The sequence below is a fragment of the Anabrus simplex genome, chromosome 10 (assembly GCF_040414725.1).
Source record: "Anabrus simplex isolate iqAnaSimp1 chromosome 10, ASM4041472v1, whole genome shotgun sequence".
Lineage (NCBI taxonomy): Eukaryota > Metazoa > Arthropoda > Insecta > Orthoptera > Tettigoniidae > Anabrus > Anabrus simplex.
The window spans coordinates 83,528,447-83,551,117 of record NC_090274.1 but is presented as its reverse complement, the minus strand read 5'-3'; the positions used below and the strand labels follow the sequence as shown (position 1 = coordinate 83,551,117).

Here is a 22,671-nt window from a genome sequence, read left to right as displayed (position 1 = left end):
ATCCTTAATATATTATTATTATCACTATTATTATTGGAGTGTGTACAGTATCCGGAACCTCAGAATTAGAACAGGCCTTGGTTTACTAGGCAAAGAATATTGTTAAATAAAATTAATTTTGGTACTTGACATGCACAATCAACTGGCAATATTAAAAACTGACTAGCACAATTAATTCAATAAATAGATTCCACATTTAGCTAGCTAGCAGAATAAATGACAGCCATTAAACACAATTATTCCATCTATGAGTAATATTCAGAAACGGTTATCTATTTTTCAACAAGATAGGGCAGAGAAAAAGAAAATAATCATCAAAGAAACTCGTAACCGGGCAAACGCCCATGATAATAGGCAAGGCAATAAGCTTAAATAAATCTAGCCTTACGGCCATTGATAATTTTGAGGTTTCGTCTACATTAGGGAAGAATACCACGAAACGCAGTTGTGAACTTTTAGGTATAAACTCATCATGCGATGTTCACATAACACCTTTAATAATCTTAACCTCGAGTTAGAGCCATGATATAGCTTTTAAAACTTACTAGAAGGGATGTATATTGAATTAAGGTTATCATTTTAGCACATTTTAAGAATTCTAAACAGAATAATTGCGAATTACAGATGTAGCATATCTGCCGATCACACGGCCACTGGAATCAGTTCCACGCATAAATTTTAACTCATAGCATACAAAAAGGTTACATATTTACCTTGAGGTTCGGATCACAACACTACCTGATTAAAAATGGAAATTGAATGAAATAGTTTACCACATGGGCACGTGAAACGGATGAAAATGATTTGCCCTTCAAGAAAGGGAATATTCGTGGTAAATCAAACAATAACGGCTAGTGCTGACTTGAAGAAAACATCATGGAAACACGAAAAGCCACAAGGGTTTTCATTCAGGATCAAAAATCCTTCTTGCACACATTCTTATCTGTCGCACAACCCAATTTGCTTCCGATTCAAAAACCATCTTGCTCGACTACAGAGGAGTTCAGTTCAGCTGTCTTATTGTCGGAGTTCCGACTGGCAGCTGCGTGTAGCGCCACCAACTAGCTGAGTCTTTATTAACGAGGAACGCCAACAGGCTGCGCAGCGATGCACACTCGTTTCAATTCATAATTTGACACGAATCTCAATTTACCTGCGAAAGGAGCTTAAGTTCCTTAATAATGCCTCCATGACAAATTTAAAATTCTATACCTTATTATTGTAATATCGTGGTTGTAGAGAAATGAAATTTGTTTCTGCCATTCCTTAAAGATACCAACGTTTACGCTCCTCAGACTATTCATGTCCGTGTTATCCTTCTTTCTTCCATTATGAAGTGTCATTTATCTTATCTCCCTCTACGCTACATTTGTGTGGGCCTTGCCTTTTGTTTGATGATTTTATGTTAGCTTGGCTTGGGAAGCTGTAGGCTTCATCGTGTGTACGACTGTTCAGTTAACTGTGGAATGTTAATATCGTTTGCCTTCGTAATTTGTAACTAATTTGGGAAATATTTTTATGTGGAATTTTGCAGTTCTTTTGTCTCTTTATTTAATTATTTATGTATGGAAAATTTGGTTTGCGACCTTTGGTTTTAAAATTGTGCGTGTTACCGTGATTCTGGGATGATTGAAATGTTTATGATAAACTGGCCAGTGGTGTATTTAATTCTTGACATACGGATCCGTCTTAATATTTGTCATTTATTGATTCTGATGCGAGCTGCAACTACACTTATTTCTCTGTACTGTAAGAGTTAATTTAGTTTGTAATGTGAGTGGGTTTTCACATTTTTAATTTTTCTAAATAAGAAATTTGTCTCTTATTTGAATAAATTTAATAAGAAATATTTTCTTTTGGGGGTATAAGTTCTCCGACTTGCTTATTTCATTACATCATAAGGATTATTTTACATTATTATCTGAGTGTGCTATCATAATATTTATGTAAAACTGAGTATTTAATGCATAACTAAAAGAGTTGATTTTATCATTAAATTATTTGCTCTTAATTTTGTTCATTTTTCAATATATTGCAGAAAGTTTTCAATCGTATTTAAGTACCATTCATAATTTTTCTTTTCCAAATTTTTAAATACATTTTTATTATCTGAATTTTAATTTTGCTTTTATTTAGTAGTTAGCGATATTGACATGGCCACCCCTCAAGTAGTAAGCTAAGATCCTGTCCTATTATCCTTTAGGTCCTGGGTCCTCCACGTCGGAACGTTTAATGCTGCAGCCCCCAAAGGTAAGTATTTTGCGTCTTGTGCTCATTTTTTCATTTCATGTGTATTCATTGTTGGGCGTTGCAGAGAGTTTTGAAACAGAAGCAGCAATCCAGAAAGGATTGAGGGAAAGTTGTAGTTTGTCAACCTCCTTTTGAATGTTTACATAGAACAGGCAGTATAAGATATCAAAGAGGAATTTGAAAGGGATTCACAATGCAACATGTGGAAATCAAGACCTTGAGATTTGCCGATGATATTGTTATTCTATCTCAGACTGCACAAGATCTCAAGAAGCTGCTGACTGTTGTGGACGAAGTCTTGGGTAAGGAGTACAAGATGAATATAAATAAGTCCAAAACAAAAGTAATGGAATGCAGTCGAACGAAGGCAGGTGATGCAGGAAATATTAGATTAGGAAATGAAGTCTTAAAGGAAGTAGATGAATATTGTTACATGGGTAGTAAAATAACTAACGATGGCAGAAGTAAGGAGGACATCAAAGACAGACTAGCACAAGCAAGGCAGAGCTTTCTTAAGACAGGACATTTGCTTACTTCAAACATTGATGTAGGAATTAGAAAGATGTTTCTGAAGACCTTCATCTGGACCGTGGCATTGCATGGAAGTGAAAAATTGACAATAACTAGCTCAGACAGAAAGAGAATAGAAGCTCTTTCAAATGGGGTGTTACAGAAGAATGCTGAAGGTGAGATGGATGGATCGTATCACAAATAAAGAGATACTGAATCGAATTGGTGAGAGATTGATTTGGCTAAATTTGACGAGAACAAGGGACAGAATGACAGGATACATCTCAAGACTACCAGAACTTATTCAGTTGGTTATTGAAGAAAGTGTAGGCGGTAGGAACGTTAGAGGTAGACCAAAGAAAGAATATGACAAGCAGATAAGTGCAGATGTTGAATACAAAGAGCCGCATTTAACAACAACATTAAAATGGCACCCAGCATGAGGTGTTTGAGTATTTGATTCGATAATTTTAGTCATATGGCGATGTTTATTAATGACTTTGTTACTAACATATATTATAGTACACCAAATTTGCACTCTTCAAGATAGTTCCTACCACATCCATTACGACAATGTGGGCGCTATACATTAATCCCAAACATATGTGGTCAATTATCAGATTAGGTTGAAATATTTCCACATTGAACAAAATTATGTGGATGTGTCTAATAACCGCTGTCTTTTAACACGTTCCCTGCGGCAGTGAATTTCGATGAATTAATGTTACGTCGTATCGGCCCACCGGTGACCCGATGCTGCCTTTAGTTATTATCGGTTCGGGTCACCGGTGACCTGACGAATTTGACTTTGTTTACTCCCTAGTATTAAATCCTAAAGAATGCAAGTGCACTTGTTGTGTGCGTTATTGTTGAGGAGACATTCCAGTGTATTTATCTGTGCGACAGTGTTCCGATTCAACAATTGCGTGAAACAGAAATGACCCCGGAAATAATTGGGTCACCGGTGGGCCGATCAAAACTAGCAGTATGCCTCGATCCTTCACTTCAATTGGAACACTATGTTGCCATTAGTTAACAGAAATTCATAACTAGGACGTAGTTACTTACTTCGCAATTATGGGAAATTCGCACCGACGGATAAGAGTAACATGTTTCGGGGCACATGGTGACCCGAACCGCACGGAACGTAATATAGGCCCACCCCAGTGCTGTCCTAACCCTCTTTCTTTTCCGTGCCACCGGTGTGTCAGAATGTGAAAGCTCCATACCTAAAAAACGACTTGAAATTGCTTGTAAATATTATATACGGAAGATAGTAAATATGTCAATAACTATTCCAATAACCTCTATTGGCTTTCCTAAGAGCAATTTAGAAAGCAGATATCAGAAGGGTGGTACTCCTTAAACAACAATCTACTATCTGCGGGCAGCAACACTCTATTCTTCATTCACCGTAACCGCGCCAAGCGATTCCCGCGTAAAAATTTAGGTCAGACAACAATCGGGACTCAGGGTGACCCGAAGCGATATGAATGGAAGATGAAAAAAACTTCTTTCGGGTCACCGGTGGGTCGATCAAAACTAGCAGTATGCCTCGATCCTTTGCTTCAATTGGAACACTATGTTGCCATTAGTTAACGGAAATTCGTAACTAGGACGTAGTTACTTACTTCGCAATTCTGGGAAGTTCGCACCGACGGATAAGAGTAACATGTTTCCGGGCACATGGTGACCCGAACCGCACGGAACGTGTTAACACGCAACTAAGATTTATATAACCAAATGCATATTCAACTCGGACTTCTGGCCAAAGCTGTTACACACATCGATCTCAACAAAGAGGAAGAGATGCAATATATCTTGTGTTTTCGAAGAATGGAATAGGTAATAAAACTAATTATCGCGCTGATCAAATGAATGTAGACGCACCCCAGTATCCGTCAGCGTATGTTGTCGAAGAACTGCTTTTTTGAAAACTTCTTCGCAGAGTCATTACCAGAACGGGGACTCTCACTAGTATGGATAAGCAGGTGTTGCTGACTAGACGTCTTGTCTGAACGTTCACGATAAAAATTCTTAGAAAACTTATTACCACATTATTTACATTAATGTGGTCGCCGACCAGTATGTGTAAGATGGTGAAACTTAAGATGTGAATTCTGGGAAAACATCTGACCACATTGTTTGCAAAAAATGTGCACGCTCACGAGTATGTGCTTAATAAGACTTGACTTTAAAGTAAACTTAGAAGGACATTGATCACAGAAATATAGACGCTCACAAATATATATATAAGAAGGTGACGCTGTAGACTCGTCTTCTCAGAAAATGTCTTACCACATTGTCTACAAAAAAATAAGAAGGCTAATCAGTATGTGTAAGAAGGTGACGCCGAAGATGTGACTTCTCAGAAAACCTCTTACCACACTGTTTACAGGAAAATGGACGTTCACCAGTATGTGTAAAAAGGTGACGTTTGAGATTGGACTTGTTAGAAAACCTCTTACCACATTGTTTACAGGAATGTGGACGCTCCCCAGTATGTGTAAAAAGGTGCCTGTTGAGATAGGCCTTTTGAGAAAACCTCTTACTACATTGTTTACATGAATATGGACGCTCACCAGTATGTGTAAACTGGTGAACCCGGAGACTTGCCTTTTCAGAATAATTGCAACCACATTGATCGCAGGAATAAGGACGCTCAACAGAATGTGTTAAAAGGTGCCTTTTGAGATTGGTTTTGTGAGAAAATTTCGCACCACATTGTTTACAGGAATATGCACGCTCACCAGTATGTATCAGACGGTGACGCTCAAGATGCGACTTCTGGGAAAACTTCGCACCACATTGTTCACAAGAATACGGACGCTCACCAGTATGTGTATAATGGTGGCGATCAAGATGAGTCTTCTTGGAAAACTTCGCACCACATTGTTTACAGGAATATGAACGTACACTAGTATGTGTAGCAATGTGACGTCGAAGGTGCGATTTCCGAGAAAACTTAGAACCACATTCATTACAACATAGTTCCCATTTGTTATTGAGATGGATTGGACTTGGATTAGAGACACAGGACATGTGTAGGTTGCATCCATTACAAGTGGACAAAATGCACATTACCTTACTTCCTTCTTTCGTTATCTTGCATCTACTGTTGCATGTACCAACTGGACCTCCAGTAATTAATGGAACATTCCCAAATCTAGAACATGGAAAGAAAAGTTATTAAATTTTACAATTAAGTTGACAAAATAAAATACAATAATCAGAGGCAAACGCAATATATGTACCAAAATTGCTTCTAATCACATAACATAGCAGACCAAATCTCAATAATTTCAGATAAAGGCTCTAACATATAAGCCCATATAATTTCATGTGCCAAATAGAATATATGATACATCTGCACTTGTATATCTTAGGAACATCAGCTGAATGAGTAACAAGATGGGTTATGAATCTTAAAACAATAGACAGGAAGTCAGGCTTAATTTCAGGGTCAGCCGTTTATAAAGGGTTCAAAAACTAGCCCATTCAATATTCAAAACTTCTGTCAAACTCAACAGCTGGGTTGGTTATCACGCTAGAATCTTAGAGTACACAATGATGGGGCATATGTATACTTGATGAGTTAGAAGTCATAAGGGGTATATTTTCCATGTGTCCCGTTTTACTGTATTCACGCATGAAAATTACATTACCTTACCTTACATTACATTACATTACCTGGCATTACCTTGCAAACTTATTTTCAGCGTGTTCGAGCATTTTAACAGCATTATGCTTAAACTGAGGTACAGGTGACACTTCAGGACGAATAGGAAATTTGCCATTAAACCTGCCAGAATCATCCATTTCATCATTGTTCAAAAAATGTTCTTCACATACCCTTTCTTCAGAAGTAAGGAATGGTTTATGGCGTTCTTCAAGCTTCCAAAACCTTTGCAATTTTGTGTGAAGAGAATCGAGATTTATTAGCCTGGCACACCGAACTTTGGCGATATTCTTAACATAAACATCAGGGATGGTGCCTGAAAATCCCCAACCAAATTTGGTCATCTAACAAAGTGCGATAACCTTCCTTATGCAAGGTATTAGAAGACAAAATATCATAGTAGACTTCAACTCTTCGCAAGATATAAGAGGAAGAACGCTGCTTAAATATACTAACACTTAAAACGACATCACGAGCAATATACCAACTGGAACAATCAATTTGTTGTGCAGGAAGTTGGCTTGTGGTGTATTCACAACTGCACAGTTCAACTTCAATGTGTAATCTGACACATTAGAGAACGAAACAAGGTTGCATGTGTATCATGCAGGCGATACATCAGTATTGCCTATACCAAATACAGGTAGCTAACAAACCTCAGTACAAATGCCAAACTTCGTGACAAGACTTCAAGACACTAAGGATAAATGACTCCCCCAGTCCAATAAAATCTTCAACTAGTACAATCTCTCCTGAACAGTTCTTCACTGCTACACACGTTGTGGTTAACTGAATATTTGTGGGCTGGCAAAATTGCAGAACTTCTAACAGGTATATCATTGTTGGGAATTGTTTGGTCTTTACAAACCAATAAGGTGTGGGGTCCATTGTACCGGGGACACTTGTGTCACTTACACTGTTTAAATACATGAGAAGCAAAAAATATAGATACCAACGGTTACTTTCCCTCACAAACTTGCAGTGATAATTAATGTTTGTTCGAACTTTCTACAATCAGAATTGCTATGATTATCAAGTTTTCAACATTCACCGTTAAAGGAAATGCTCTTGTTGGTATTGTGTAATAAAATCTAAAACAAACGACAATGACAAAAGGGCCATGAATGAAAGAAAATTAGTGGATCCAATTCACAATGCCTTATTTTCGGAGATAATGCTTGTTGTCCAGAAGGGTCCAAAATCCATGCACAGAACCTTGCAACAGTATTAATTACTGGTAAAGTGGAACCATGGCCTTCCTCCTATAGTGGTACAAATCACACATGTCGTACTCATGGCGTTCCTCTCATGGTGGTACTAATCACAGGTAATATAGACACAGGGCATGCCATACATAATGGCACCCCTCAAATGTAACACAGACCGGTGGTGTTCCTCACACAGTGGGACTAAACACGGTCACCGACTAGATCAATGATGATGATGATCATAATTCTTGTTCAAAGGGGCTTACCCGCTAGGTAACCAGACCCTATTGGTATGAGGTGCAACAAAATGGAACAATAATTAAAACATAAACATGCATTCATGGACAAGATTCTGAAGTAAATGTTGGTGAAAAATTAGCATGAATTCAAAATAATCAGTGGATCCAAATGACAATGCTTTCATGACTTCACTATGCACGGTAGGATTAAAGAGATCTTTATTATAAAACATACAACATAGCTTGGAGTCCCAGCGCTCAATGCTGCATCAGCCTGTTTGCATCCCGGAGTCAGCGTGCTTTCCTCCTCCAAAGAACGAGTTTGCGACACCTTTTTAGGTCCTATAGCCTAGAACATCCACCCGATGGATGATAAGTTCGAATCCGCAGTTAAGAAGATAGTTTTAAAGTGGTTTCACATTTTCATACCTAGCTGGTCAACATGTCACTGTACTGTGAAACTTCTTCTCCTCAAAGACGTAGTAGCGCTTAACCTCTGTCTTATGGACAGAGTACTGTATGACTTCTTCGTACCTAGTACTCATTTCTGTTACAAAATTGAGAAAACCTCAGATTTATCTCTCAGACCTCTTAACATACAACCAAACGTACACCTTTATGGAACAGACCTAAATGAATTGCTGTTAAAATTTATACTTCATCAATTCACATTAAAATAAATGCCTTCCTCACCACCACCATTAAGGAACAAACGCTGAATCTCCGTGTTCTGAGATAGAGATTTGAACCCCAAAAACTACAACAAAAACTCCACTCATATTCACTTTAAGACGTGTATTGATATAATCGTTTTACAGAGAATCGGTTCATCACGGGATTCGACTACTGAGTTGAATGACAATTATAATTAAACTTATGTCTTAATGGTCCACCTTTTCAATCCTATATTATGCAATGTGTATAGACTATATAGTATTGGGAAGGTGGACCACTAAACATAAGTTTAAATATTACTGTGATCACAATTCAATACGGATCAAAAACAAGTAATTTATATCCTATGATATTGAGTAGTATGGCAAAGCAACTATAAGCTGCGACATAACAACTTCAACAGAAACCAACAGAGAGCACCATCAGTTAGAAATATACCACCTGCGGGAAAAGCTTCTTCTATGGTGCCCGGAAATTCTACACCATAACCACCACCATGATGACAACAAATTGCAATGGAGAAGAATGCAGGGAAGCAGGCTAGGAGCCTAGAAGACAGTGATTCTCCAATCCCAAATAATTGCATGTAGCTTGCTATTCCTCCAGAGGAATAATTTCCATTTGTATTGTTGGGCAGAACACACACACCACTCTCAATCAGGCGGCATATCACATCTCAACATCAGAGTGATATTCCTTTTGCTAGTTGCTTTAAGTTGCACCGACACAGACAGGTCTGATGGCAACGATGGGACAGGAAAGGGCTAGGAGTGGGGAGGAAGCGGCCGCGGCCTTAATTAAGGTACAGCCCCCGGATTTTACTGGTGTGAAAATGGGAAACGACGGAAAACCATTTTCAGGGCTGTCGACAGTGGGGTTCGAAATATGCACAGCCCCTACCTGTATTGATGTTGAGAATGCCTTTCAAAGGAATGATATATAAATTCCATCATCTTCCAGTTCCAAAGACAATCACCAATTCCCTAGCGAAAATCAATATCCAAAACACATTTACCTACAACTCTCCAATTAAAGCATGAGTACCACAAGGTTCCCACTGTCACCACATTTGTGTGTCCTGTTTTGTAACAATATTACCCAACCTATACCCCCACTTTCATTGTGTCAGTTTGCTGAACACACAGCACTACTGGCTGTGGAATCCAATAACTGATCCTTGCAATCCCGTCATCAAACGAATTTAACTGAACTCGAACAATGGCTCAATCTCTGACAAATCAAGATTAATGTCAGCAAAAAATGTACTTTTTTTCCTAATCGTAAATGCAGATGCTCTCCCACTAACAAACCCTTTCTAACCTTACATAATCAACCCCTTGCTGTAATGACCACACTTACCTACTTAGGCATAACGTTTCAAAATAATTTTCAATGGGATGTACATTTGGACCAAATTTATAAAGAGGCATCCCACAGGATACAGATCCTCCCCTGGCTGTAAGGTCAAACCTGAGGATTAAAAGGCATACAAATCACACCTAGTACCAAGCACCACTTCCCGCTTCCAAGTCAGACGATAGATACATTTAAACTCAAAAGGGAATTATGGACATATACAGATCGCACATTCTTGGGGGAAGTTCTCATTGTTATTTTTTTCCTCAGAAATTATGACAACTTGGCTTATTCACATGAAGAAGAATTCCTTAATAATTTTATGTCATCGATTGTATACTGAAACTTAAAATATATATAAATGTATCTAAGTAAATGTATAAAATATATTTAACATTGATTCACTTCGAGAAAAACAATGTTTTCTTTTCTGTTATTATATTTGTAATGATTCAATACTTTGACAAGAAAACTATTTTTATTTCCTACAACGTGTTTTACAAAAGCAGAAGAAAAGTCTTTAATTTAATTCCATAAAACAGGTGAAATTAGCACACAACCATAACTAAAACAAATATCTGTAAATGTAATTGGCCAAAGAGTCCATTTGTTAGACTGATGGCTCGCTCCTGAAGTGGGGAGAAGGAAATAACTATTAAACTAAGAAGATTGGTTCATCTTTCTTTGCCTCTCTCTGCCTTTAGGAAAATATTTACCATGAAACAAGCCGGGTTATATTTGCATGGATTGAGGAATAACCTTCCTCTGGTGGTACAGCAAGACTTCCATAAGATGTCATCTAGTGCAATTTTTTGGTGCAAACACTGTAAATAATAATATTCTTAATGAAAATGGAAATACACTTGATCTTATAATTACGAATATTAACACATTAACAGTATACAGATATGAGTGCCCCTTATTTAAGGAGGATAGTTATCATCCTGCAATTGTAGTCACACTAATATTAAACAGATAGTGTAAACACATTTCACAACAATCTAAACAATCTAAGCAGTTATTTGACGTTAGAGGGGTTAAATACTTTCAAATGTATAAATGTTTGACAAATTGGATTGGTCTAAGATTATAGAATTTGCAAACGCTTACCAGGCTGTTGAGTGTTTATTTTTAATTTTTTGCTCAGGTGCACTCGGTATTTTGTGAAATGGTACCAATGAAGAATTATCACACAAAGATAAAATATCCTCCATAGATTTTTAATTAGAAATTCAAGAGACATCACTAACACATATGTACTCACCGTATTGTTCAATAGTATTGTCTGATCAAAACTTGCGTATTCATGTATAATTTGGTCTCCATGATATATTATCAAAATCAAGTTGAAAGAGTGCAGAAACGCTTTTAAAGATATCTTTATTCTAAAAACATACGAAATTCCGTTTTAGAAATTATGTTTCAAAATAATTTTTGTTGAATGAATTTAAATACATATCACTAGCCAGTGGGTGTGTAACAGCTCATGAAGTATATCTCTCTAAGATTGTTAATGCATTAATTGACGACAATAGTTTGCTTTACGAGTTGTGTTTTAACGTTAGAAAAAATTATTTAAGATTTTGGCAATTGTTCATAACTCCAGTCTCCGAAACTGTATTTTGTAAGAACTCTCCACTTATCAATATGTGTGAAACACAATAACATAATTAATACATATCATATAGATCTTGACTTTGTGTATGAATGCGACACATATGTAAATATATTAAAAGAATTGTACTCATCAAAGTGATTTGTTAATATGTATAATATTTACATTATTTGGTTATAGTTTATTTTTTAAATGTAGTAACAGACTTCTGTATATGTGATGCTGTTTCATCCATTTCATCATCTCATTTACATAGCATTTTCATATTTTCTTCTTTTTGGTATTTCTGTGTGATTTGTGTCAAATAATTGGTAGAGGCTACCTATAATCGGAGTGTGTCTGTGTTGGTGGCACATTTAATAAATAAATATAATGCTACTTTTTTAAAGTTCACTTCTGACTATCATTCTTAGATCAGCCTTTTACGCTGATGGCAGTAGAGTGCTCACCTCCTATTTTAGTCTACACAGACGTGAAATGCTGCAATGTTTCACCATCACCTCTGTCCAGTGATCCATAGATCAGCCCTTTAGGCTGATGACAGTGGAGCGCTCACCACCTATTTTAGTCTACACAGACGTGACATGCTGCAATGTTTCACCATCACCTCTATCCAGTGATCATTAGATCAGCTCTTTAGGCTCATGACAGTGGAGCGCTAGCTTCCAAAGTTAGTCTACACAGACTTGATAGGTATCTTTCAACATATATTTAAATTCTGCAGCCAAAACTTTAATCTCTAAGTGATGTAAACATTATGGTATGCAATTAAAAGTCTCTAAATTTCAAATCTGTGAGCTCAAAAATTAAAAATCAACAAGTGAGTGACTCCGTGGTCGCTCAGATCTGAAATTGACGTTCATTACGTCCATATAAGCAATCCAAATATGTTAGGCCTTACACCATCTCCGTATTCCCATTAGCAAAATGTGTAGCTACCATCTTGTTGGAAGTCCAGCACCGAGTCTCGAAGATCACCCTCGAATCTTTCCCCTCTATGAGTCAAGCATATGTATTAAGCCTTACAGCCTAGTCTCATTAGTATAATGTGTCGCCAAAATTTTGTTCCAAGGTCCGCTCCAAGGGAGCTAATGCTTCTGCACATTGCCTATGTAGTGGCCTCCACGGTATGCGCTAGCCTTGCATTTTGGTAGGTGTGTTAAGTACCAACTGATGTGCCCAACTTAGCAAACAAGAGCAAAATGCAGGCAACCAAGAATGAGTTAGCTGGAAAATTTATAATATCCAATAACGGACCATTATATTGGTATTATAAATTTACTCGTTCAGGACAAATATTTCATGTTCCCTATGGGAATCAACATCAATATCATCTGATGGACAGGTAGGCATCAATTTTTGGAAGTGAGACATAGTCTCTCCTTGTGCATTGGCACTGCTGGTGGCTTCGAGTAGCCTATGCAGTGGCCTCCATGGTATCCACTAGCCTTGCATCTTGGTAGGTGTGTTATGTGCCAACTGATGTGCCCAACTTAGCACATAAGAGCGAAACGCAGGCAACCAAGAATGAGTTAGCTGCAAAATTTATAATGTCCAATAACGGACCATTATATTGGTGCCAACTAGGCGGCCTGCTGATCACAGGCTGACTTACTTTAATTTTGTGTAATTTTCTCAAGAGCCACAATCAAACCAACAAGTTCGGACCATGAATGAAGTACAGGAGACAGAATTCGAGAATGATATGGATGGACCTGTGCTGCATTGAACCCAAGATATTGGGATACTGAGGACTTAACTCCACCTCTTGTCTGCAGAGGGAGCTACTCAACATATAAATAGCAAATTCCATATTGTTGAGGTTTAGGGGTGTAAAATCTAATTAATCTAACCGGTACTTACTTGTCTTCTTCTTTGAAACAAGTGACCAACTGATCCACTGTGTGTTCATCCACACTTAATTCATTCTTAATATCGCTGGAAGGCTGTAAAGAACAAATATGCAAAACAAAGTAAGAAATGTAGAGTAAACAGATAACTAGAGTAAATGATTATAAAAAGACATGGCATAGCTGACAAAATAAACTGCATAATTGCACAATAAAATATCAATTTATTCTCCCAATGTAAAAAGGAAACAAGCAAACAAGTGTCAAGTCAAATTTATATTAAGAACAAGAATAAGAGAAGGAACTCGTAAAAGATAAAGAGGACAGCACTGGAAGAGAGAGCAAAAGAAGAAGAAAAACTTGAAGGACAACAATAATCTCTGCACATTTCTTCTTCTCTTCCTACAACTTAATGTCATCGTGTTCATCGTATTATGTGTTCTTAAATGACTGGTCACTTGTTTCTTTCTTGTGTTCCCGCAGATGACTCTGATTGTCAGAAAGACATACATTGGATCTTAACATGAGAAAGGTCAAAGTCTTGCCTACCATGTTCAATTTCGTACAACAAATAGTTAGTTGTTGGACTTTTCATTGACTCTAGACAATCTGAAGGCTTTATTAATATAGACTTACAACATTTACATTCAGATTTTAAAGGACAATGATGGCCGTGTCTCTACGGAGAGCAAGTACACCTCATTCCCGGAAGCCACAGAATTGATTCTCGGACAAGTTAGAGATTATTATCACACTCTGACGGCTAGTTGCTGGTCCAGTCAGGCTGTGTGAGAACAAAGAAGTTGTTAATTGATAGAGAGGTAGAGTCCTTAGTCTAAGAAGCCATGAATAATCGCCAAGAAAATTTGTTTTGTTCACCACACACTGACTTATAAACTGCCGAACATCAGGCTGAGCAGGGGCCAGTTGACAGGGTAATGCCCATCAGAGTTGTAGAGCCAGAGGTTTTGGTCTTAAAAGGACTATGTTCAGGGAGTTTTAAACTACCTAGTATGTTTTCTAGATATGACTCGAAATGCCTAACACTTTTAAATATCATTCAACTGAAGTAGCCTACGCTTAACTTTGTATGCAATGTTAGATTAATGTTATCTCTCGGGGTTTTTGAAAAAGAGAAACCTTACACTTTGCTTCCTCACAAGTGAATCTTCCACTGTTCTAACAAAGGTGAAAGGATTCGATTTAGTTAAATGTCACTGATTATTTCATCAATAGAGCAATATTCTAATGAATTCATCAATCTAAACCTAACTAATAACAGTTGAAGGATCATAAATAATGTCGTGGATTTTGAAACTAACAACCAGCAAAAGAGAAGAAACTCCCATTGTCCTGTGTAGCAAATGCTGCAAAAAAGTCAAAGACCCAAAGCACATGGGTAACACTTGCCTGGAAAACCTCAAGGCTCAATTCATCTCAGATGAGTCTCTTCAGGAACGGCTGCATCTACGGATATGCCACGAAGCACATGTATGTAGAATTATATTGACTTGAATGTAAAGTTTTATATCGGAAAGGCAAACCCGTTTGTTCACAACAACAAAGCTTTAAACAACAATCTATATTAACTTCATGAGAAGAAACATGCTTGAAACAGGCGTTTCTCCAGATATATCCATAAAATATTTTCAACGGACTGGTCATATGAAGATTAAGTGGATGAAAACAGAAACGATGTTTAATTAGCTCTAGTAAATGAAGGCAAACTGACGTACTGGAGACAAGATGGTTCGAACTTTAAGAGGGACGATACTGCTGATGTGACGCTATGCAATGGAATCTAATAATGTCACTGACAGCACACGTTAGTTTTATACCTACCTTACCTTAGAGCATACCTTCTCACATCACACGCACGCAAACTGGCATAATGAACACAGTCTCGGGTTAGCTGGAAATTTAGGTCAGTGTTGTCGCGATGTTTTGGTATCGTACAGCACGAGAGTGTCTTCAAGATCTTCAAGAAGCTTGCAGCGAAGCTGCATTGCCTTACAGGACAGTGGCACAGTGGGTAAAAGCCTTTAACGAAGGACGCCAATAAGTGGCAGACGTGTGTCAGCCAGGTTATCCTAGTGTCAGTGAAGGGGAAGTGCATGTTCTTCCCGTGTTAATGGACACTGCTCGATGTCATATGGCATGTGAGCTGGCCCAAGACACCGGGTCAACTTGGTGCTTCAGGTGAGTTTCTATTTACAAAAGGAATTCCTCGTTGTCTCAGCTTAAGTCACGCTAATACGCAATTGATTTCCCTCCTTTAGGTCCGCCTTGGTTCGAAATCTTTCTAGACCCTCCAAAAATCCTTCTGAACATACTGTGTTTTCAAAAAATCTCGGCCGTCAATCTACAATTCTCAAATTTATGGATCTTTATGGCTACAGCTTTCAAAATATAAGATCAATATTACGTGAAAAATATACTAATGTAATTTAATTTACAGTATTCACACAAGATATTAGTCTCTATACTCTAGATACTATCAAGACAAACTCGAACATTCTACACAGGTCATTAACATATATACTACGTTTTTTTCTTAAGAATGAAGCCATGTTTTCCAGAGTTGACTAAGTTCAATGTAACAAAGGCTTTTCAGTCCGTCAAACACACAGCAAATGCAATGTAAATTATAACACTATAAACATACCTGTAAAATACACACTAACATACAAAGAATGAGATGCTTCGTTCTACAAGAACATCCTCGGATTCTATTAAATCACTTAAAAACAAACTTATATATGTACAGTATTGTTTACGTAGCGTAAACTTGTCAATGATAGAGAGTTTAGTGATAACATGAAACAGTAATGACAAAAATAAAATATATACAATTACTAATATAATGTAAACTTACGTACTTATCTAGACTGCCGATGTTAAGTCCGTTGTCACCAAACACTATCTCAGGACTGTGGTCGTGGAAAGTTTTGGTGAAGCACGCTGTGCGTGGAGAGGCGAGGGCAAGAAAGGGAGGGGCCTTGGAGAGCGAAGTGGATCTCTCCTATTGGATGATTAAATCGAGTACACTATACAGTAGAGAGGGGAGGGAGAAGTAGGGCGGAGCGGCTGGAGCGCTGTGGAACCTTCCATCAACATTGAAGAGGGGAGAGATGTTATTGACCTATTTCATGTTAAATGTACCTTTATGTAATATGGATGAATGCAATTTAATAATTATTTTTTAAAGTAAGGAAAGGTATTATTATTATTATTATTATTATTATTATTATTATTATTATTATTATTATTATTATTATTATTATTGATAAAAGCAATTTAATGAGTAGGTTTTGTCAGATATTATGTGAGTAGAGCGAATAGGGGGTAATTATTTGAATGTGTATGCTCATTCAGGTTATTTGCATTACCATTTTTTGCGACGTAAACTTCTATTGCTTCTTTTATATTCAAATATTTTCTTTTATTTTCGAAGTGTAAAATTTTTAGATTAGTGATGACGTTTGTGAAATGGTGTGAACAGTCGTATAAGTGCTCCCCGAAGGCTGAATGCCGATTATCGCGTTGTTGTGTTCTTTGTATCTTGAATGGAAATTAAATTTTGTTTGACGCCACATATATATGTATTTTACAGGTATGTTTATAGTGTTATAATTTACATTGTATTTGCTGTGTGTTTGACAGACTGAAAAGCCTTTGTTACATATATACTACAAGGAGCTGTTTTATCAAAAACTTGGTGCTGTAAACTGATTTTCCCTCACGTATAATGACTTTTAATATTTTATCAGCCAATTTTACTGTGTTAAATATAATTAAGAACGTTAATAATCTGATAAGGCCAATTGAATGCCTTTAATGTCCAATTAAGATATATTTTATGAAGAGTATTTACAAAAACTCAATGCTGTACTCAACCTTTATAACATCCACAAGCAATTTGACAACGTCATTTACTATTTGTATATTTGTATAACCCGTTAAGGAGAGAACCTCCCTTGGACTATGTGTAAGTAGGGTAGCATCCTGCTTCATGAATCTGCCGAGCTCAGACATTTTAAGCAAGCCTCGGACCTATGGGAGTAACGGAGTCCCACTCCCATTTGACAGGCGAGGGACTCCTTGGAAACAACTTGGCGAACGAAATGGAATTCGATGGAGAGCCATCAATATTAATGGGGCTTATGGAAGAAAGAAAGTAGAACTGGCTGAGTCAGCAAACAGGATGCATCTGGATGTGCTAGGAGTAAGTGATATTCGGGTAAGGGGAGATAACGAGGAAGATATAGGAGATTATAAAGTGTACTTGACGGGTGTTAGAAACGGAAGGGCAGAGTCTGGGGTAGGGCTCTATATCAGGAATACCATTGCACGGAACATAGTTTCTGTTAGGCACGTAAGTGAACGAATGATGTGGGTAGATTTGTCAGTTGGAGGAATTAGGACTAGAATTGTGTCCGTGTATTCACCATGTGAGGGTGCGAATGAGGATGAAGTTGACAAGTTTTATGAAGCATTGAGTGGCATTGTGGTCAGGGTCAACAGCAAGGATAGAATAGTGCTAATGGGCGATTTCAGTGCGAGAGTTGGGAATAGAACTGAAGGATACGAAAGGGTGATTGGTAAATGTGGGGAAGATATGGAAGCTCATGGGAATGGGAAGCGTTTGCTGGACTTCTGTGCTAGTATGGGTTTAGCTGTTACGAATACATTCTTCAAGCAAAAGGCTATTCACCGCTACACATGGGAGGCTAGGGGTACCAGATCCATAATAGACTATATCTTAACAGACTTCGAATTCAGGAAATCTGTTAGGAATGTACGAGTTTTCCGCGGATTTTTCGATGATACAGACCACTATCTGATCTGTAGTGAACTAAGTATATCTAGGCCTAGGGTAGAGAAAGTGAAATCTGTCTGCAAACGAATAAGGGTAGAAAATCTCCAGGACGAGGAAATTAGACGGAAGTACATGGATATGATTAGTGAGAAGTTTCGAACAGTAGACAATAAGCAGGTTCAGGATATAGAAAGTGAATGGATGGCATACAGGGATGCTGTAGTAGAAACAGCAAGGGAATGCCTGGGAACAACTATGTGTAAAGATGGGAAAAGGCGAATATCTTGGTGGAATGATGAAGTGAGAGCAGCTTGTAAACGTAAAAAGAAGGCTTAGCAAAAATGGCTCCAAACAAGTGCCGAAGCAGACAGGGAGTTGTACGTAGATGCAAGAAACAGAGCGAAACAAATAGTTGTTGAATCCAAAAAGAAGTCCTGGGAAGATTTTGGTAACAACTTGGAAAGGCTAGGTCAAGCAGCAGGGAAACCTTTCTGGACAGTAATAAAGAATCTTAGGATGGGAGGGAAAACGGATATTAACAGTGTTTTGAGTAATTCAGGTGAACTCATAATAGATCCCAGGGAATCACTGGAGAGGTGGAGAGAATATTTTGAACATCTTCTCAATGTAAAAGGAAATAATCCTGGTGGTGTTGTGAACAGCCAAACAAATGGGGAGGAGGAAAATGATGTTGATGAAATTATGCTTGAGGAAGTGGAAAGGATGGTAAATAAACTCCGTTGTCATAAGGCAGCAGGAATAGATGAAATTAGACCTGAAATGGTGAAATATAGTGGGAAGACAGGGATGAAATGGCTTCATAGAATAGTAAAATTAGTATGGAGTGTTGGTAAGGTACCTTCAGATTCAACAAAATCAGTAATTGTACCTATCTATAAGCAAGGGAACAGGAAGGACTGCAACAACTATCGAGGTATCTCATTGATTAGTATACAAGGCAAAGTATTCACTGGCATCTTGGAAGGGAGGGTGTGATCAGTCGTTGAGAGGAAGCTGGATGAAAACCAGTGTGGTTTCAGACCACAGAGAGGCTGTCAGGATCAGATTTTCAGTATGCGCCAGGTAATTGAAAAATGCTACGAGATGAATAGGCAGTTATGTTTATGTTTTGTAGATCTAGAGAAAGCTTATGACAGGGTACCGAGGGAAAAGATGTTCGCCATACTGGGGGACTATGGAATTCAAGGCAGATTATTAAAAGCAATCGAAGGCATTTATGTTGACAATTGGGCTTCAGTGAGACTTGATGGTAGAATGAGTTCCTGGTTCAGGGTACTTACAGGGGTTAGGCAAGGCTGTAATCTTTCACCGTTGCTGTTCGTAGTTTACATGGATCAGCTGCTGAAAGGTATAAAATGGCAGGGAGGGATTCAATTAGGTGGAAATATAGTAAGCAGTCTGGCCTATGCTGAAGATTTGGTCCTAATGGCAGATTGTGCCGAAAGCCTAGTCTAATATCTGGGAACTAGAAAATAGGTGCAATGAGTATTGTATGAAAATTAGCCTATCGAAGACTAAATTGATGTCAGTAGGTAACAAATTCAACAGAATCGAATGTCAGATTGGTGATACAAAGCTAGAACAGGTCGATAATTTCAAGTATTTAGGTTGTGTGTTTTCCCAGGATGGTAATATAGTAAGTGAGATTGAATCAAGGTGTCATAAAGCTAATGCAGTGAGCTCGCAGCTACGATGAACAGTATTCTGTAAGAAGGAAGTGAGCTCCCAGACGAAACTATCCTTACATCGGTCTGTTTTCAGACCAACTTTGCTTTACGGGGGCGAAAGCTGGGTGGACTCAGGATATCTTATTCATAAGTTAGAAGTAACAGACATGAAGTAAAAGGAATGGTTGCTGGTAAAAACAGGTGAGAACAATGGCAGGAGGGTACTCGGAATGAGGAAATAAAGGCTAACTTAGGAATGAACTCGATGGATGAAGCTGTACGCATAAACCGGCTTCGGTGGTGGGGTCATGTGAGGCGGATGAAGGAGGATAGGTTACCAACGAGAATAATGGACTCTGCTATGGAAGGTAAGAGAAGTAGAGGTAGACCAAGACGACGATGGTTAGACTCGGTTTCTAACGATTAAAAGATAAGAGGTATATAACTAAATGAGGCCACAACACTAGTTGCAAATCGAGGATTGTGGCGACGTTTAGTAAATTCACAAAGGCTTGCAGACTGAACGCTAAAAGGCATAACAGTCTATAATGATAATGTATGTATATATGTATGTATGTATGTATGTATATATTGTATCTCATAAGAATTATTCTAGTCTTTGTATTTTAAATATACAAATTTTATGGTATACACCCAATACAAAAACTTATTTGAAGAACAAGTTCTAAATACATAAATTTTTAATTATATTAGTGTAGTTTTCAGAATGCCTTGTAACAATTTTCTTAGGCTGATGATGGCAACTATAAAATAAAATAAAATAAAATAAAATAAAATAAGATAAATAAATATCTGACGTATTAATAACTTCACAACTTTGTAGTATTGTATAGGTGGAACAACTTATCCATATTTCCTAATGAAAATCTTGATTCTATATGGACCAAAAATGAAATTTTTTACATTAAATAAGGCGACTAATGTCAGATATCGGTCTTTCTGTGGGGTGGTTACCCTTGATAGACCTGGTACCGGCCTATGACTAACATTTCCTGTGTCTCAAAATCGTCTTCAAAACCTGGAAATGAAACTTTATGGCACATTCAAGGATACGGCGACTTCGGTCCGTGTCTGGCCTGCTTCCAGGCGGCCGAGTATTCTACCCTGCAAGACGGGGTCCAAATGGCGTCGTTGTGACTTTATGTCGTCACGATCACCATGAGGCTACACTCCGCGCACTATAACACGGCAAACACGACTGAGGGAATATGGGGCGCAGGCACTGGCTGGGTTTACCTTGCGGTTACACCACCAGTCACGGCTGAGAACACTCCTTTCCTATACAGAGCGAACACGTAAGGCTGGTATGTGCATATCACAGAGATTTACTGAATAATGGTGCCGGTTTCAGTATTTAAATGTCATCATCAGCCATAAAATACTTTAATCACACAATTGAGAAAGGACATGATAATTAAAATTGACGTCATTATACATAAATAAATATATAGTCTTTTAAGGATAAAAGATGAAAACGTTTTGACAAGTTATCGACGTATAAGTCTTTTGAATCGCTTATTTACACTGTGTGCTGAATAAAATTGTAAAAAAACTCATACCAATCACTTGATACACTTTTTCTGCTATTATGTTTATGTACAAATACTCAAACCTTCGCGTCATATTTACGGTTGCATTTGAATCTTTGGCGATAATTTGCCCGTTCTTTAAGGCAATTGTTATTCGAATGTTGTCAAAGTGAAAACGTAATTTTAGTTGATAACACCATGTTCATGTAAAGAACTTGTAGAAATATGCATTAGTAAATCTCATTACACTCGTAGTCTCGAAAGGCTTGTTGTGTTCATTAAAATTATACAATGATGTATTAATAAATGCATTATAATACCCGTGGGGACACGTTTCTAAGCCTCTTAACAGCACAACTCTGGCCTGGCATTTTATTCCTTCTCGCTAAATGTAATTGCATCTTCTCCACCCGCGGGGCTATATTCCATCGTTCATATACGATGTTTCCTGATCTCATGTCTCTTGTCTACCGGTCTGATGTCGGACCAGCCGGAGAGCGAGTCTTAATTGGCCCGCTCGCTGTCCTAACTTCTTTTACTGTACATCGCCGGGTAGCGTGAAGTCAGTTGATTGTCGAGCGCCATGAGGGTCAGAAGCTTAATGTGGTGGCTCTTGGTTAGAGCGTCTACCTACCTCAGCATGCCTGGATAGCATGTAAAGGATCAGGGCTAACGCCCTGAAGTGTCGTTTTCATCTTATTTTCTTTCCTGGAGTGGACATCCGCTACTTATTCTACTTAATTCTATCTCTATGAATTTGTAAGTAACCTGCATCCCAAATGACGCCATGCGTTAGTTTCCACTCATGGACTAAAATGTAAGTCTATTTCAAGAATATATTATTTTCCTTTTCTCCTGGAGCTCGATGACCTCGTCTTGGAAGTTCATTTAAAATTGCAGTCGCATGCTGTCGGAGAAATACAGAATTGGTGGTTCTTCTGTTCTCACAAAATTTTAAAATTTTGTAACATGTTTGATTTTCGGCCTACTGTCTGCTCCGTTTTAACCTACTATGAGTAGAAGAAAACCTTTCCGACGAGATGATCTTGGCACTAAATGATGTTCCTGTTTCGGATTTAGTTGAAGAAGTTAGGAGTGAAATAATTTAATAATGTGAAGTCATCCATTAAAAGGATTGAGATCGCGAGATTATCTCTGTGGATCGGGATCTATTTCTTTCTTTAAATTTTATCTTTTCTGTCTTTCTTTTACACTTCAGTACCGCTTACTGT

The 22,671-nt window shown here is 37.8% G+C and overlaps 1 protein-coding gene across 1 annotated transcript in view; it reads right to left on the bottom strand.

Annotated features, from left to right (window-relative positions):
- Nucleotides 1-4,661: 4,661 nt before the first annotated feature.
- The window catches only part of LOC137502340 (uncharacterized), a 35,849-nt gene continuing 17,839 nt past the window's right edge, over nt 4,662-22,671 (bottom strand). The window contains exons 3-5 of the mRNA XM_068229344.1: nt 13,396-13,478; nt 5,745-5,926; nt 4,662-4,774 (exon numbers count right to left, since the gene is read on the bottom strand). Of these exons, the coding sequence (XP_068085445.1) occupies nt 4,662-4,774; nt 5,745-5,926; nt 13,396-13,478 (378 nt within the window). The remainder of the gene's footprint in view (nt 4,775-5,744; nt 5,927-13,395; nt 13,479-22,671) is intronic.